Below are 17,878 nucleotides of genomic sequence, written 5' to 3'. Positions count from 1 at the left end.
CCCCTACCCCCTGCCACACACACATGCGCGTGCACACACACACACACAGACCCCCTACCCCCTGCCACACACACATGCGCGTGCGCACACACACACACAGACCCCCTACCCCCTGCCACACACACACACACACAGACCCCCTACCCCCTGCCCCCCCCCACACACACACACACAGAGCACAGAGGTGTGGGAGGGGAGGGGCATTTGGAGGATGGCCAAGAATCCAGGCATACCATGTGAGCACAAACTCTGAAGCTGTGGCTGGCACTGAGTCTACAGCAAAGTCAACCCCTCCCAGCCTCAGAATCCAATCTCAGCACAATGCCCGAGTCAGAGATCTCGGCAGTCAGAGCTGTGGAATGTGCTGAAGCATCTACCCCATTTCCCCAAATGCAGGGCAGTGTCCCTGCCCCTCCCCAACAAATTATTAAATCAAATCCAGATGCAAGCCCAGTCTGCCCGATGCCCTAGGAAATGCCCCAGCCCTGCATGCCAGCTGACCCCAGACACAGCTCTGCCCCCACAGGGCTGTCCTTGGTCACGCCCCCTTTCAGGAGCCATTGTTTGCCCGGAGTCTAAGTACAGACAGCACAGACTTTGAAGCCAAGGAGTTCCCTAGGAAACTTCCCTTGCAGGGAAAAGGAAAGTGGATTGGCCATCCTTCTGCAGTCCCTTACCATTCAGGCAGGTCTAGGAACCACACAATGCTCACCTCCCAAAATCTGTCCCCCTCTCTCCACCCCTGGTGCATCCCTGTGTCTAACTGAGAATAAATCAACCAAACACAATCCTCTGGACACTTTTTGGTTTTGTTCTGTTTTGTTAAAAAAAGAAAAAGAAAAAGAAGAAAAGACATCATGGCCAACTGGTAAGTTCCTAAGTCTCCTTCTGTCCAGTCCAGCCAGAAGATGCCCAGGGCAGTAGGGAGGTGTGGGGAGGGAGGTGTAGGGGAAGGAGATATGGAGAGGGAGGCAGAGCCACAGGGAGTGAGCCACTGGAAGGACAGGGTCATCCCGGTGACTTCATGGCTGTGACCACAAATGGGGTAGGGAACAGGACCCAGGAAGCCCCTCATCCCCTAGCACGTGGGTCTTCTCCATTAGGCACATTCAGTCCACTCTTGCATTCTTTCTTCCCACCCTGACTGCTCAAAGAAATGCACCCCACCTCCCTAGCCCTCTGTGCTTCAAGTTTGACCCCTTTCCTCCCCCACAGCAGGGCTCTCAGCTGCCAGCCAACCAAGCAGATGGTGCAACAACCAGACCTAAAGGAAGGACCTGGGGAAGAAGAGTAAGGGAGTCTGGCAAGTCCGAGCTTTGGGAGTGGGTCTGGACCTCGTGACCATTACACCATCTGCTACCCCACGCTTCCTTAGGCTCCCACCCTCTGACTAGCTTGAGAGGAGGGACGATGGTCAAGGTACATGTGTCTTCTCCTCTGACCCTGGGAATGAGATTTTTCTTCTCCCACAGGCTTGAGCTCTCCTTATAGGAGTGTCTCCACATGCCAAAATCAGAGGAAGTCAGAATAAAACCTCCCAAGGCTGAAAACTGGAGCTGGCATGTAGTATGTGGTCAGTAAATGGTTTTAGGTGGCTGGATGAATGAAGGAATGAGTGAGTGAGTGAATCCAGGATCGATCTGGAAACACACCAGGGCTCAGACCTCTTGGGCTAAGTGCCACTCTCAGTCCTCTTGGGCTGTGTAATACCAAAGAGAACACCCCAGGCTCTGGCTTACCCCAAGGGCACACCCATGCTCACACACACACACACGCACACACACGCACACATGCACACGTGCACTTGAGGGAAACTTCTGGGCTGCAGGCAGAGACAGGACTCAGACTCAGACTCCACTCTGGGTCAGCTCTGCAGCCTCCAGAGCACGGGAGTAGCAGGGGACGCTGAGCCCCTGGCCTGCTGGCAGGCCTCACTCTTGAAAGCTGTCAGCCAGCTGGTGGCAGTCCAGCTCCCCCTTCGGCTCCAGGCCCCCCGGAAGCTTCACCCCCGTCTTCCGGTCCACACACCAGCACTTGCCACGCTGCCCATCCAGAGCTGGGTGACACTGCCAAGAGAAGGGCATGAGGAGTCAGTTCCAAGGCAGGAAAAGAGACCCCAAGTGGCCCACCCCAATCCCAGCCCAGCCCCCAAGTCAGACGGTTGCTGCTTCAAGATGGCCTCTGAGGGCGGTGACTCTCTTTTGAGCATGGGTCTTCTGAGCTCACTGAAGCAGGGAGAACACGGTCAAGAAGGAAAGGTCCAGAGAGTTCTAGAAGGCAGGACTTTAAGAAGGCCCTCGGGTTTAAAGGCACAGCTGGATTTGAAAGGCTGGGTTCAGGTCGGAGATGTTTTGGGTACATATTCTGATTGGGTTGGGATGTTAAGAAAGGGATTATAGTTATGAGTAGGATTCAAGATGGGATTAAGGTAGGACCAGGAGAAGAGTTGCAGTTGAATTAGGAAATATGACTAAAATTTGAGTTGGATGAGTTGGGTGAGGGTTAAAGCCCAGGTTAGAAACACAATTGGGATAAAGACAGAGGTCAAGATCAGAATAATTAAAGTTAAGCGAAAGTTTGGGTCAAAACTAGACAGTAGGGGGTTCAGGGGACGCAAATGTATATTTCAGTGTGAGAATTAAACTTGGAGTAAAGGATGGCTTAAGGATCAGAATTGGTCTGGGGATAAAGTTCAAGTGTCAGAACTTTCAATGGGATAAAAATCAGAGGAAGAGGCCAGGCCTAGGGCTCAAGCCTGTAATCCCAGCACTTTGGGAGTCAGAGGCAGTGGATCGCTTGAGCTCAGGAGTTTGAGACCAGCCTGAGCAACAAAGAGAGACCCCTCCATCTCTATGCAAATTTTTTTTTTAAAAATTACCCTGGCATAGGCTGGGCGCGGTGGCTCACGCCTGTAATCCCAGCACTTTGGGAGGCCGAGGCTGGCGGATCACGAAGTCAGGAGATCGAGACCATTCTGGCTAACACGGTGAAACCCTATCTCTACTAAAAATACAAAAAATTAGCCAGGCAGTGTGGTACGCCTGTAGTCCCAGCTACTCAGGAGGCTGAGGCAGGAGAATGGCGTGAACCCGGGAGGCAGAGGTTGCAGTGAGACAAGATTATGCCACTGCATTCCAGCCTAGAGGACAGAGCGTGAGACTCCATCTACAAAAAAAAAAAAAAAAATTAGCCTGGCATGCAGGCATGGTGGCTCACGCCTGTAATCCCAGCACTTTGGAAGGCCAAGGTGGGTGGATCACTTTAGGTCCGGAGTTCAAGACCAGCCTGGCCAACATGGCAAAACCCCATCTCTCCTAAAAATACAAAAAATTAGCCAGGCGTGGTGGCAGGCACCTGTAATCCCAGCTACTCAGGAGCTGAGGCAGGAGAATCACTTGAACCCGGGAGGTGGAGGTTGCAGTGAGCAGAGATTCCGCCATTGCACTCCAGCCTCGGCAACAAGAGCCAAATTCTGTCTCAAAACAAAACAAAAAAAAATTAGCCTGACATAGTTGTGTGCCTGTGGTCCCAGCTACTTAGGAGGCTGAGGTAGGAGGATCACAAGAGCCCAGGATGTGGAGGTTGCAGTGAGCTGTGATGGTACCACTGCACTCCAGTGTGGGAGACTGAGTGAGACCCTGTCTCTAAAAAAAAAAAAAATGGGAGAAGAAAATGCATAGAATTATATAACACAAAAAGTGAACCCTAATATAAACCACTAATTAATAATAATATACCAATATTGGTTCATCAGTTGCAACAAATATAATGTAAGATGTTAATAATGAGGAAACTGAGGTAGAGGACAGTACATGGAAACTCTGTACTCTTGCTTGTTTTCTATAAACCTAAAACTACTCTAAAAAATAAAGCTATTAATTGTTTCTTTAAAATTAAGAGAAAACGGGAGGCTGAGGCCGGAGAATGGCGTAAACCCGGGAGGCGGAGCTTGCAGTGAGCTGAGATCCGGCCACTGCACTCCAGCCTGGGTGACAGAGCGAGACTCTGTCTCAAAAAAAAAAAAACAAAAATTAAGAGAAAAAGGTATTTTTGTGTTTTTGTTTTTGTTTTTTTTTTTTTGAGACAGAGTCTCGCTCTGCCACCCAGGTTGGAGTGCAGTGGCATGATCTCGGCTCAATGCAAGCTCCGCCTCCCGGGTTCACATCATTCTCCTGCCTCAGCCTCCCGAGTAGCTGGGACTATAGGCACCCGCCACCATGCCCGGCTAATTTTTTGTATTTTCAGTAGAGACGGGGTTTCACCGTGTTAGCCAGGATGGTCTCTATCTCCTGACCTCGTGATCCGCCCTCCTCGGCCTCCCAAAGTGCTGGGATTACAAGCGTGAGCTACCACACTCGGCCAAGAAAAAGTTTTTTAAATTGGGACGAAGATAAAATCCGTGTTAGGATAAAGGTTAGAAATAGGCTAGGCATTGGTTTTGGGGTGCCCTCTCTGGCCCTTCACTCATACCCTTTTCATGCCATCCTGGGATGCACAGACCCAGGGCAGCCTTTGTCCTTATATCTAGGCCTCCACTGGCCGAGTGGCAGCTCAAATTGTGGATTTATCTATAGCTCATGGAGCAGGGCAATGGGTCTGTCTACACCCACAAAGAGCTCCAGGCTAGGGTTCCCCAGGCCACACCCAGCAGGAGGCACACCAGGCCCTGCCCAGACGGGCCACCCATTCTGACGGGCCAGAGATGGGCTGAAAGAGGCCAACCCTGCTGACCATCCCAGCCTCCTGGAGGCTTGTCAGAGGACCCCAGCTTCCAAGGGCAAGAAGGAATAGGGAAGTTGCTGCCTTTGTGTCTTCTCTCCTGCCCACTCCTTCCTCTGCTTCTACCCAAAGTGCCTGTCTCCAACCATCCAGTCTGGCTTGACCTCCACCCTTGCTGTACTCCAGGTGGTTTTGCTGCTCGCCCTGTAGGGAGGGGGAGGCTGAGTTTCCTCCCTGACTCCTCATGACTTTGGCCCTCCATTCCCAGATGAAACCTCACTCAGTGGCAGGAGGAATGACTCATAGGAATAGAGTAGAGTGAATGAGAGAGTGTTGGGAGCCAGAGGTTGTCAGGGTTGCTAGGTCTGTACCAGAGATGGTGAAATCCAGGGCTGAGGGAAACTGCCCTGGAGAGGGAGGCAAGATCTGCTGTTAACTTGCTCTATGACTCTGGACTAGCCCGGGCGCTTTTACTCCTCTCTGGATCACCGTTTCCTCATCTCCAAAATGAGTGACGTTTTGACACTGATGTAGGGTTTAGGGAGGCTCCAACGGGTTGGGTTGGGGTTGAGGAGTTCCCCCTTCCTGAGATCTCCATCCTGGACCATCCTGCGGAGAGGCTGGGAATGCCCCAGAGCTGAGGCCAGGGGCAAGGCCAGGGGCAAGCCACTGGGAGACAGAGACCCACCTGCTTGGGGTGGAAGTTGCCGTTGCGGTCGCAGTTGGGGATGGGAATGATGTAGAGGTCCTCGTGGGTGCGGCTCTGTGAAGCGGCCAGCCGCTCCAGGGCCCGGTGCAGCTCGCTCTGGCAGGAGCCCTGGGGCTGGAGGAGGGGAGAACAAAATTGCTCAGCAGAAGGAAGAGAGGCAGGAGGCCCAGGCCTGGGGTCAGAGCTAAGTGGGAACTAAAGGCCCCAAAAGGAGGCCGGAGCCCCGGGGGCTGGGCAGGACCCAGTGAGGTGAAGAGAGGGGCCTGGGTCCAGAGGACACAGTGGGGAGGGCAGACACATGAAGGAAAGGGTCTCGAGCCAAAGAGCTTCTTCAAAGGAGGGGTGGGAAGTGAGGGGACACTGTGGGGAAAGGGGCTATGGGAACCTATGCAGAAAGCCAGGGAGGGGGTGATTTCTATGCAGAAGGGACAGATAAAACTTACAACTGACAACTTGTAAGACCTTCAGAAGGGACATTAGCCAGACCCTGAAGCAGGGTCCTCAGGCCCCCTGCTATGGCCAGCATTTACCCTTTGGTTACTGAGAAGGTCTGGGGTGGGGAATCCAAAAAAGGTCAAGAAACCCCAGGGCACTTTGGGCAACTGCTTTTTACCAACCGGTATAAAAGTTTTTCAGTATTTAATAATACTGAATAATATTTTCAGTATTTTTCAGTATTTAATAATCACTTAAGCTGTCCCGATGGATATAACTGATGGGCAGGAAAGGAATCCCAAGGAAGGGAATGAGTGCTTTCTCTGGGTCCTGATGACTCACACTAGTTGTACCTTGCACACGGTAGTCACCCTAGAATGTGTGCTGAATGAACACACCCAGATCTGGTGATGATGGTGTATGTGTGTGTGCCTGCTTGGGGGCGAGGGGCGTGTGTGTGTGTGTGTGTGTGTGTCTATGCACATGCACATTTGTGCATTGGAGGTCCTTACCACAGGCCGGGCATCCTCCCGGGGCGCCCCATTGACCTTCATCTTGCCCCCACTGGTGCTCCGGTCTCGAATTTTGGCGAAGTGTTTCTGCAGGCACCTGCGGTCATGGGCACTGCAGGGGCTGAAGCTGTTGTTGGGGTGGTCGCCCTCATCCTTGTCTGCATTCAGGTCACGATAAGGAGAGGTCAGCACCGGAAGAGGTCAGAGCATCACACCAACCCAGCCTCCCACCCACGTTCTCCTTCCTGGGGATTCTCCGGCTTGGAGCTAGAGAAGAGCAGGGGACCTGGGGAGCAGGAAGAAACAAAAGCAGCCCCCTACCTCCTCCCCTCTCCCCTGGATCTCTCAGAATATTCCTCTTGAAGTCCTTGACTTGTCCCTCACCCCACCCAGGCCAGTGCTCAGATGAGTCACCAGCTGCAGCTGCCCAGATGGCAGGAGGGTCCCCTGGGCCCTGCAGGGAGGTCTGAGGCAGGCAGGGGGGCCCCCTGCTGGATCCTGTCCCCTTTCCATTCAGCTCCTCCCGCCATCCCCCTCTCCATCTGATCGTTCTCCCTGTCGCCTTTCCTGATTTTTTCGGTGGCTGGCTGAGCCAGCCAGGGGATCCCCAGGGCTGTGGGCTCTGCTCACCCTCTTCCAAATGGCCAGAATCAGAGTTTCCATGAGCAATGAGAACTCTAGCCCAAAAGGCTCTCCCCATTGGCTGGGTGGGAGAGAGTAGGAGTTAGTGTATCCGCCTGCATGAGGAAGAGTGAGTGTGTGTGTGTTTGTGTGTGTGTGTGTGTGTGTGTGTGTGTGTGTAATACAACCTGTGTGGTCCCAGGACCACAAGAACAGCCTCACACATTCCTTCAGTCCCCCACCTGGAAGTTTCCCTTCTTAGACTTTAGACTCCATCCAAAGTCCATAGGGGTTGCCCAGAACCAGGGCACCTGGGATCTGGAGACAGGAGTGATGAGGCTGGACCTTCAACCCCTCTGTGGGATCTCCTGAAGGCTCTATCTGAGCTCAAGAAAAACTTCATCTAAACAGGGCATTGTGGCTCATGCCTGTAATCCCAACACTTTGGGAGGCTGAGAAGGGAAGATTACTTAAGGCCAGGAGTTTGCGACCAGCCTAGGCAACATGGCAAGGCCCCATCTTTACAAAAAATTTTTTAATTAACCGGGTACGGTGGCATGTGCCTGTAGTCCTAGCTACTCAGGAGGCTGAGGCGGGAGCATCACTTGAACCCAGGAATTCCAGGTTAACAGTGAGCTATGATCACACCACTGCACTCCAGCCTGGGTGACAGAGTAAGACCCCGTCTCTTAAAAAATAAAACAAAATACATTTTTTAAAAAAAGAAAAACCCCATGCTCGAGTCCCAGAACTGTAACCACTGCTCCTCCCTCCAGGCAGTCAAAACCAGATTACAGGGCGAGCTGGAGAAAGAGGTTGAAAGACCTCTCTACAGATCAGAGCCACCTCTGAAATGCTCAGGCTTGGCAGCTCTCTGCCGGCCTGAGTGCAAAGCCCCTGCCAGCATTCCAGATGTTGGCAGCCGGACAGGAGGTTACATCTGGTTTGCGTCAGGATTTTTTTTTCCTGAGGAGTTAGCAGGTTCCTCCATGCGTGGCAGCAATCCCAGAGCTGCCTCTGGGTCAAATGGTATTTTTCTGCCTAGCCAAAGTTTGGGGGTTGGTTCTCTTTTCATTCTCCTAGTTTGGGGGGTGTAGGGAGAAATATGTGGATAAAAGCAAACAAGGCAAGGAGGAATCTAACCAGAAAGTCTTTGTCAATAACCTTCCACACCAAAGGTTATTAATAAAATTCACTAAGGATGGAAGAAGATTTTTGTCACGGTGGAGGGCTGGCTTAGAAAGAGGAATAAAAGGAAAGAGGCCGGGCGCGGTGGCTCAAGCCTGTAATCCCAGCACTTTGGGAGGCCGAGACGGGCGGATCACGAGGTCAGGAGATCGAGACCATCCTGGCTAACACGGTGAAACCCCGTCTCTACTAAAAAATACAAAAACTTAGCCGGGCGAGGTGGCGGGCGCCTGTAGTCCCAGCTACTCGGGAGGCTGATGCAGGAGAATGGCGTAAACCCAGGAGGTGGAGCTTGCAGTGAGCTGAGATCTGGCCACTGCACTCCAGCCTGGGCGACAGAGCGAGACTCCGTCTCAAAAAAAAAAAAAAAGGAAAGAAATAAACAGAGGAGACAGATATAATCCATCCTTCTGCACATTTAAAATCCCAAGGACAGGCCGGGCGCGGTGGCTCAAGCCTGTAATCCCAGCACTTTGGGAGGCCGAGACGGGTGGATCACGAGGTCAGAAGATCGAGACCATCCTGGCGAACACGGTGAAACCCCGTCTCTACTAAAAAATACAAAAAACTAGCCGGGCGAGATGGCGGGCGCCTGTAGTCCCAGTTACTTGGGAGGCTGAGGCAGGAGAATGGCGTAAACCCGGGAGGCGGAGCTTGCAGTGAGCTGAGATCCGGCCACTGCACTCCAGCCCGGGCGACAGAGCGAGACTCCATCTCAAAAAAAAAATAAAAAAAAAAAAAAATAAAATCCCAAGGACAGTCCAGAGGGGACTCCAGTCCTACATCAAGTTCCTAAGAGTCAACCAAAGAGAAGACACTATAGCAAGACCCCCCGGCCAAGGTAGGCAGCAAAAGAAGAAGCATAAACTTCAGAAGATGAGGATTGTGCCAAGGAGCCCATAAGAAGATGGATCCTGAGCCCTCGGTTAGGAACCAGAGAAAGATCTGGGATCTAGGCCATTCCTTGGAGACCCTCCCAAGGAATTCCTCCAGCCAAAGAAACCTAAGCTGGCCCAGTGATCACCTCCCTCCATGCCTCCACCTTGCACAAAGCCATAAGGCTTGAGGATGGAGTCACAGTGTTTCAGGGGTGTAAGCTGGAGCTGGGGAGTGGAGAGAAAGAGGAAATGGAAGACCTCAAAGAATTAGAACCAGGCTGGGAGCTCACACCTGTAATCCCAGTGCTTTGAGAGGCCAAGGTGGGAGGATCACTTGAGGCCAGGAGTTCAAGACTAACGTGGGCAACATAGCAAGACCCTGTCTCTACCAAAAAAAAAAAAAAAAATAGCCAGACGTGGTAGCACATGCCTGTGGTCCTAACTACTTAGAAGACTGAAGTGGGAGGATCGCTTGACCCCAGTACATCAAGGCTACAGTGAGCTATGATTGCACCACTGCACTCCAGCCTGGGTAACACAGCGAGACCCTGTCTCTTAAAACAAAAACAAACAAACAAACAAAAAATTCAAGAACTAAAGAATCAGAACCAAATGTCAGAAGGACAGAGGCTGAGCTGAGATATGAACAAAGGCCCCACCGTGTTACTTAGGTACGACTGGAGGAGATCACGTAGACTTGTTTGCCACAGCCTAGGACACTAACACCAGGGGGCACCCTTCCAACCTGGAAAGCCTTTGTTTTTCCTGAGTTTGCTTTCTTGTAATGACCATAAAAGAAAGTACTAGGGGCCAGCCGGAGTGGCTCATGCCTGTAATCCCAACACTTTGGAAGGCCGAGATAGGTGGATCGCTGAGCCCAGGAGTTCAAGACCAGCCTAGGAAACATAATGAAACCCTATCTCCACAAAAAATTAGCCTGGTGTGGTGACGCACACGTGTAATCCCACCTACCTGGGAGGCTGAGGTGGGAGGATCACCTGAGCCCAGGAGGTCGAGGCTGCAGTGAGCAGTGATCAAGCCACTGCACTTCAGCCTGTGCAACAAGTGAGACCCTATCTCAATTTTTTAAAAAAGCAAGCACTATTTTGTACAGTGATTCATTCCTCTCAGTAAGTGGGCAGAATATTCTTTGGTTCAGGGAGTAAGGAAGGGTTTTCAGGAGTTCAAGGAGCGGGGAAGAGTTTTCAGGAGCGAGCTCCCATCCTGGAGGTGTGGAGCATTAGGGTAGCAGCAGCCTCAAAAATCTCAAGAGATATGGAATAGAAGCATGACCACAACTATGCTTTCCATGTTGAGTTTCTTCTTCTCTCTCTCTTTTTTTAAGAGACAGGGTCTCACTATGTTGCCCAGGCTGGTCTCAAACTCCTGGCCTCAAGTGATCCTCCTACATAGACTTCCCAAAGTGCTAGGATTACAGGTGTGAGCCACAACGCTGAGTTTGTATGAGTCAAAGTTCACAAACAACTAACCCTCAGAGGATTGTTAATGGATATTTGGGATGTTTACCATCAAGGAGGATTAGGTATGCTCATTGAAGCCTAGGGCTGCATGGGGCACAGGGTGAGCCCAGAGGCATGGCTCATGCTCTTGGGTTAGTGTGGCCCCATGTCACATCAGGGGTTACCTGGGAAAAGCTGAGCCAGCAGCCTGCCTGGCTTCTCCCTTGTTAGAGTCCGCATTAGCCATCCTACTTATCCCCAGTTCTTGTCTACAAGGAGTAGAACCCACCAGATAGGGAGAGTAGCTCCCTCCCTAGTCTCATGGGGACACAGGGTAAATCTGTATTTGCCTACTCACACACAGACAGGCTGGGGCTCAAGAATCGCAAATGTATACAAACAATCACGTGTCCAGACACACACTCATCCACATGTGCCTTACTCACATGCACTTGGGCACTCTGACCCTGCCCTGGTCAGAGACACAGAGCCAGGGCAGGGCATGCTGACTTCAACAGCTTCTCTGCACCGTGGTTTGTTGACTTTCCATGTAATCTGTAACTTTTCCTTGCCCAACACTGCTTAACTGGCAGACTGAAGAGCCACCCCAGGATCCACCCCTAAGCACTAGGTTTTTGTGGGGGTAAGGGTTACAGCATTGAGTCTCTTGATAACGTTAACCTTCTCATCTCCAAAACTGGCTAAATACTTGCTAGTTTCCAGCCACCTGGTGCCACTCATCCTGGTAGTGCCCTCTGGAGAAATTTCAGTGCCTGTGGGTTCCCCTCTGAGCAGGAGTGGAGTCAGACCTATTCCCCTGAAAAGTCTGACCTCCAAAAAGCTTGTTTGGGAGATGGGACTTCCAAGCAGGCTTGGTCCTCCTATAGCCCCCAGCTTGGAGCTAAGCCAGCTGACATCTGGCTATAGGGGAAACCTCGGTCTTTGCTCCAGCAGCAGAGGAAGGGAAGGCGTCAGAGAGAGAAGAGGCCACACAGCTGTGGCACCACCGGCTGCAAAGTTTGTGGCAAAAGTCAGAGGATTTCCTCTTTCCTGTTGCCTGATTTTACCCTCACGATTTCTCCCCAACACCACCCCCTGGCCCCTGAGAGACACCTAGGCTATGTACTGAGTGGGCTCATCCATCCCGACCAGAAATTTCGGCTGTGATCCAGAGGGTCACCCACCTGTCCTGCTAGAAAGGTCTTTTCCCTCTTCCCCTAGACTCTGGCTGGAGAAGCCAAGACCACTGGTGCTGGGTACCAGGCCCTTTCTCTGAGGTCTGGCTCAAGGGGTATCCCCCCAACAGCTGTGTCATGCTGCCAGCCTCAGAATAAAAAGTCAGATAAGACAACTTGGCCTGTTCTTCCCATGGTGACAGCAGCAAAATGCACCAAAGGCCACCCCACCCCTCTCAACTTCTCTGAATGTTGCCCCAAATTTGCTCCCTTGTCCTACTGTTTCCCTAAGTCCTAGCATCGGCTTCTTCTTCATCACCATCTTCATCATCACTTCAATTATTGAGCTCTTACCCCATGCCAGACACCCCAACGCTGTGAGGCAGGTCCTGTTGCCCTCCCCACTTTGCAAATTAGGAAACTGAAGTAGACTTGGTGGAAGGGGAGGAGGAGAGACTTAGCTCTGCAGCACTCTGTCTTTAAGTGGAAAGACTCCTGATACCCGAGGCACCAATACTGCTGGCTTTGCCAGCACTAAATTAAAAATGGGAAGCAGCCATGCTCCTCCCTCCCCCTCCCCACAAGGCACAGAATTTCTGGGAATGCCCTTGTTCCCATGACATAACTGGATTCCCAGTACTGAAGTAGGGGGGCAGTCAGTATTTGCTGCATTGACTAAAAATTAACCCAGCCTGCCTGTTCCCTAACCCTGTCCCAAAGGGACTGAGAGTCCAGCTTAGGAACTCCCCGTCCAAACGCTGATCTTTCCGCTGTCCACTCCCCCAGATTCCATGAGTCGAGGATCAGTACCAAGATGGAGAGTTGTGGACTTTTGACGCACATACCCCGCCTCATCTCTGATGGCCTCAGTGGTGTTAAACCACAAGCTGGCCAGCTCATGGAAAGCTGAGACAGGAGGGTGGGCGGGGGTGGCTGGAGATGGAAAGGGGAGATCTGCCCCTGGGGCAAACAAGAGGCAGCTGGACCATAGCAGCCAAAAAAGGAGGCATGCCAAGTGGCCACCCTCCCCCAGCCACCTGCTGACACTCAGCCTCAAAAAGAAAAGGCAGAAAGAATAGACAGGCAGCCTCGATCAAGCTATTCGCAGGCCAGTGGGCCCAATCCTTGGGACCTAAAGCAGACAGTGGCCTACTGACTGTGTAAGGCTAAAAAGATGGGTGGGTAGGGGCTTGGTCACCTTATCTCACCCATAGACCCTGCAGGGCTGCAGCAGAACTCTAGAGAGTGCCATTTACATGGTGCCATGTGGCCCAGGTCACAGCAAGGAATTACTTCTATGATGACTAGGAGGTGTGGGAGGGCACAGGCATAGCTTGCTCAGTAGGTACCTCCAGGCTTCTCCTGTCTCTCTCCAGATACCTGCATCCATTGCATGGCTGGAGGACAAGGCAAGGAGGAAAGGAGAAGGGGCATTACAGACCTTGGCTGTGTCATCCAAAGGGGACTTAAAGCCGCCCCATTCCAAGACACTGTTGTTTGTTTGTTTGTTTGTTTGTTTTTTAGACGGAGTCTCGCTCTGTCACCCAGGTGAAAGTACAGTGGCGCAATCTTGGTTCACTGCAACTTCCACCTCCCAGGTTCAAGTGATTCTCCTGCCTCAGCCTCCCGAGTAGCTGGGACCACAGACGGGCACCACCATGCCCAGCAAATTTTTGTATTTTTAGTTGAGACGGGGTTTTACCATATTGACCAGGCCTCAAATTCCTGACCTCAGGTGATTCACCCTCCTCAGCCTCCCAAAGTACTGAGATTACAGGCGTGAGCCACTGCACCCAGTCTACCCCTTTTTTTTTTTTTTTTTAACGAAATAGAGAAATAGAGTCGCCCAGGCTGGAATGCAATCATGTGATCATAGCTCATTGTAACCTTGAGCTTCCCATCTCAGACTCCCAAGTAGCTGGGACTACAGGCATGAGCCACTGCAGTTGGCTATTTTTTTTTTTTTTGTAGAGATGGGGGTCTGGCTATATTGCTCAGGCTGGTCTCGAACTCCTGGCCTCAAGTAATTTTCCCAAAGTACTGGGATTACAAGCATGAACCTCCACACTCAGACCCTAGACACTCCTGGAGACTCCTGGAGGCCAGTTTGCATTACATCCAGAGGACAACCAAGGACTTTTCATGCCATGCCCTCCCCAAACCCCTAGAGGATCTTATTTTCCTCCACTACAGGATGGAGTATTCCAACCCAACCAGAGGATGAGGTATTCCTATGCAGCCCTTTGAGGGCTCTTCTGTCTTGCATTCAAAGTGCTGAGAGAGGAGGAGGCTAGCAGCCATCCTTATCTGGTGTCAGATACCCTCTGGCTGGTGGAGGATGGAGATTCAAAGGGAACGTGACCCTGTTGTACCCTGAGAACCCAAGGGCTCAGCCTTGCTCCCAGTCTCAGTACCCCTCCTCTACCACTGCCTCCGGCATCTCTGCCCCAAGATTAGCGACTTTCTCCCCCAGAACCCCCCTTCTCAGATATGCTGGGTGCCAGGCTGGCATTTCTCCGAGAATGTTTTCTGCTGACCCATCTCTCCCTACCCAAGGGCAGGAAGGGCAGAGAGGCCCGAGGCCCAGACCCCTGGAGTCCACCTCCTTCCTGTTTTCCCTGCATCCTGCTCTCCTCGGCTGACAAGCTGCAGAGGATTGAGGAAGTAGAGGGTTTGGGACCCAGGACAGGAAGCTTGGGGCTGGAGTCCCAGTATCCGGACTGCAACAATGGAAGCTTCAAGCACCAGGAAAAGAGACAGAGACAGACAGAGGCACAGGAGAGCAAAACAGAGCCAGAGATGGAATGAGAAACAGAGGCATAGATACAGAAAGGCAGACAGAGAGATTCCCAAAGTAACAGAGAAAGACAGAAACAGTGACAGAGACACAGAGAAACAGCAACAGAAAGAGAGGAAGAGAAGCAAAGCAACTGAAACAGAAACACGGAATAAAGTGGAGAAAGAAAGGCATGATGAGCAGAAGACACTGAGGAAAACAGAACTGGAGAGCATGACTAGTGAAACTAGAGGCTGAGAGACAAATCAGGAAGAACAAAAGAGCAAGAGAAAGAAGGAAAAGACACTGAGAGTCTAAGAAGAAACTGAGAAAGGTTCACTGAGAAACAAAAAAAGAAAGTGTAACAATGAGGTTAGGGCAAGGGCCTTCTCAGAGTCTCTCTCTCTCTCTCTCTCTGTCTCTCTGTGTCTCTCTCTCTCTCTCTCTCTGTCTCTCTCTCTCTCTCTCTCTGTCTCTCTCTGTTTTTCTCCCCTGGCCCCCCATCCACTTCTCTATTCCCTAACCTACACACATGAGGTTTCTGCAGCTCTGGGCTGGGAGCCAAGACTTTTCTGCCACCTCAAATCATACCTACCTGGAGAGAAGAACAGGGGGCCTGTATACCAGGGCAGGCAGAGGTGCCCAGGTCTGGCAGAGGGACCCCTGTATTCCCACTGCCTCTCAAACAACAAGGTGACCTGGTTCCGGGCTTTGGGGAAGGGCAAGTCTAATGCCCCTCACCGCCAAAGTCCCTCTAATTTGTATGTCCCACTCCACCACTGGACCATGTAAAAAAAAAAAAAGTTCAGGCTCTAGCTCCCCAGACCACTGGGATTTCACCCTCGGCCTGGATCAGGAACAGAAAGCTTTCCCCCCTCCCCCATCCTCCCCAACACACACCCCACCACCATCCTCCAGTTCTCTGGCCCTGGACAGCTGACTTAACTGGACCTTAATCTGCCACTCTTGCACCAGCAGCCAGGCCTCCCACTGGGACCCCCTTATCAAATAGACAGCCCTTGGAGGTTTCAGATGGAGCGATGGGACAGTCCCCCTTGGTGATGGCAACAGGCTGCTAGGGACTCGGTAGCAGTTTCCTTGGTGAGCCCGTCCCATGCCAGTCGGGCCCTGCCACGTACCTGCCTTCTCTTCAACTCACGGGGGATTTTTAAGGGCCTTCCAGGGTGGCTGGAATGGGGAAGAAGCCGCTGGGAAGGGAGTGCACTCAGGAGGGAACTGGGAGGCCAGGGGTACCTTACCAGAGGGCTGCAGGCTTTCCTGGATGGCCTCGATCTCCGCCAGCTCCATGCACACGCCTTGCCCGTGCATCAGTGTGTGCAGGGGCTTCTCCACCCCCCGGGGCGGGTAGCAGCGCAGGCCCGAGCCGCAGCGGGGGGTGTACACCCCGCAGGGCATCCCCAAGCCCAGGGCACAAGTGGCGCAACAGCCGCAGCCGGGCTCTCGCACCAGCTCCTCGCAGCCCACGGGGGGGCGGCAGCGCGCCAGCTTCTCCTCGGAGCAGGGCGGGCAGTGGATGGCTTCGTCGCCCAGGCTCGGCCCGGGCCCGGCGGCCAGCAGCAGGGCGGCCACGAGGCAGAGGGGCAGCATGACCGCGCGAGGACTGGGCGCGGGCGCAGGGCGCGGGGCGCAGGCGGGGAGCGCGGGCGCGCGGGCGGGCGGCGGAGGGCACACGGCGGCAGCGCCCGGCGCGCCTGGAGGACCCGACCCGGAGGGCGCGGGGAGACGGGGCGGCCCGGCAGGCGAACGGGGACGGAGCGGGGGAAGTTAGCAGGCGGACCGGAGGGGAGCAAGCCTGGCCGCCGAGGCGCTGCGCCGCATCCTCGGCCCGGCCCAGGCAGGCGGCGGGCGGCGAGGGGGCAGGGGGCTGAGCGGCTGCCCGGGACCGGCTCCCCCGGACTTTATACCGGTCCCTGGCCACACCCCCAGCGCCTTCCCAGAGGTGGGGGAGCCGGGGCGGGCGAGGGGGAGAGGGAGAGGCGGCCGTTAGGGGGAGGGGGCGCTGTCCTGAGTCGCCGCCGCCGCCGCCGCCGCTACATCTGAAAGTCCTTTTCTGCCGAAGAAGGAAGCGGCGCAGTTTGGAAGCCGTGGCAGGCGCCCAGAGCGCCTCTGAACCGGAGCCCCGGAGGGGAGGCAAGGGAGAAGGGAAGCCAAGGGGCTGCTGCGGGGCCCCCTCTCCCGACCTCGGAGGAGTCTTGTCCCGCCCCGCCAAGGCGGCCTCAGTCTCCCACCGAGAAAGGGACCTCCTAGCCCGAACTCGGCTCTGCGGATCTGGTCTCCCTGGACAGAACCCTTTCCACCCCACCCCGGTGCTTTCAGCCTCAACCGCTGGAGACCAAGCCTTGTGAGGTGCGGTAAAGCGTACAGGCACTTAGCTTGGGGCACAGAAAGGCTTGGTGGCCCTAAAACGTTAACAGGCTTCTTCCCACTTGCCCCTTGCAACCTCTCCCACCCCCGCAATCTCCCCAGGGCTCATCTGGGCCCTGGTCCACTCTGCTTCCCCAGGATGGAATCAGCGGAACTCCCGGGGAGGGAGGTGCTACCGAGCCTCTTCCTCCTTCCTGAATGTTCGCCTCTCAGGCCCACTCAGACCCACTCGTGGAGGGAGGCAGGCCTGGGAGATTGCCATTTGCAGTGTGCAAGTTTTGCGTTGAACAACTCTAGTGGGGCCCCATTCCTTGTAGTCATTATGTATTTGTAGAGCTGTTGTGATTATTTACCAGATGGCAGTGAAGGATTTTTGAGGGGCCTGCAGCAGTGGCTCACACCTGTAGTCCCTGCATTTTGGAGGCTGAGGCGGGAGGATCACTTGAGCCCAGGAGTTCAAGACCAGTCTGGGCAATGTAGTGAGACCTTGTCTCTATAAAAAAAAATTGTAAAATTAGCCGGGTGTGGTGGCGTTCGCCTGTGGTCCCTGGTACTCGGGAGCCTGAGGCAGGAGAATCACTTGAGCCGAGGAGTTGGAGGCTGCAGTGAGCTAGAATTATGCCACTGCACACCAGCCTAGGTGAAAGAAGGAAACTCTGTCAAGAAAGAAAGAAACAGAGGGAGGGAGGGAGGGAAGGAAGGAAGGAAGGAAGGTAAAAGAAGGTCGGGTGTGGTGGCTCATGCCTATAATCCTAGCCCTTTGGGAAGCCAAGGTGGGCAGATCACCTGAGGTCAGGAGTTCAAGACCAGTCTGGCCAACATGGTGAAACCTCATCTCTACTAAAAATACAAAAATTAGCTAGGCATGCTGGCACATGCCTGTAATCCCAGCTACTTGGGAGACTGAGGCAGGAGAATCGCTTGAACCCCAGGAGGAGGAGGTTATAGTGAGCTGAGATCGCACCACTGCACTCCAGCCCGGGTGACAGAGCAAGACTCCTCAAAAAAAAAAAAAAAAAA

The 17,878-nt window shown here is 53.4% G+C and overlaps 1 protein-coding gene across 1 annotated transcript; it reads right to left on the bottom strand.

Annotated features, from left to right (window-relative positions):
- Positions 1-791: 791 nt before the first annotated feature.
- IGFBP4 (insulin like growth factor binding protein 4) lies at positions 792-16,394 on the bottom strand. Its single transcript, XM_025363373.1, has 4 exons — positions 15,733-16,394; positions 6,376-6,533; positions 5,408-5,542; positions 792-2,066 (listed from the first exon to the last, which is right to left on the bottom strand). The coding sequence occupies exons 1-4, from the start codon at positions 16,079-16,081 to the stop codon at positions 1,932-1,934; spliced, it is 777 nt and encodes a 258-aa protein (XP_025219158.1). The 5' UTR covers positions 16,082-16,394; the 3' UTR covers positions 792-1,931.
- Positions 16,395-17,878: the final 1,484 nt, after the last annotated feature.

This window comes from Theropithecus gelada, chromosome 16 (genome assembly GCF_003255815.1).
Source record: "Theropithecus gelada isolate Dixy chromosome 16, Tgel_1.0, whole genome shotgun sequence".
NCBI classification, from domain to species: Eukaryota; Metazoa; Chordata; class Mammalia; order Primates; family Cercopithecidae; genus Theropithecus; species Theropithecus gelada.
Note: the sequence above shows the minus strand (reverse complement) of the source record. Positions and strands in the feature narration are given on the sequence as shown.

Coding starts and splice junctions, on each gene's coding strand:
- IGFBP4 (XM_025363373.1), bottom strand. CDS start 16,081: ATGCTGCCCCTCTGCCTCGTGGCCGCCCTGCTGCTGGCCGCCGGGCCC. Junction 5,543..6,375: donor GGGAGGATGCCCGGCCTGTG/GTAAGGACCTCC, acceptor CCCCTCCTCCAG/CCCCAGGGCTCCTGCCAGAG. Junction 2,067..5,407: donor GCAACTTCCACCCCAAGCAG/GTGGGTCTCTGT, acceptor TTCTCTTGGCAG/TGTCACCCAGCTCTGGATGG.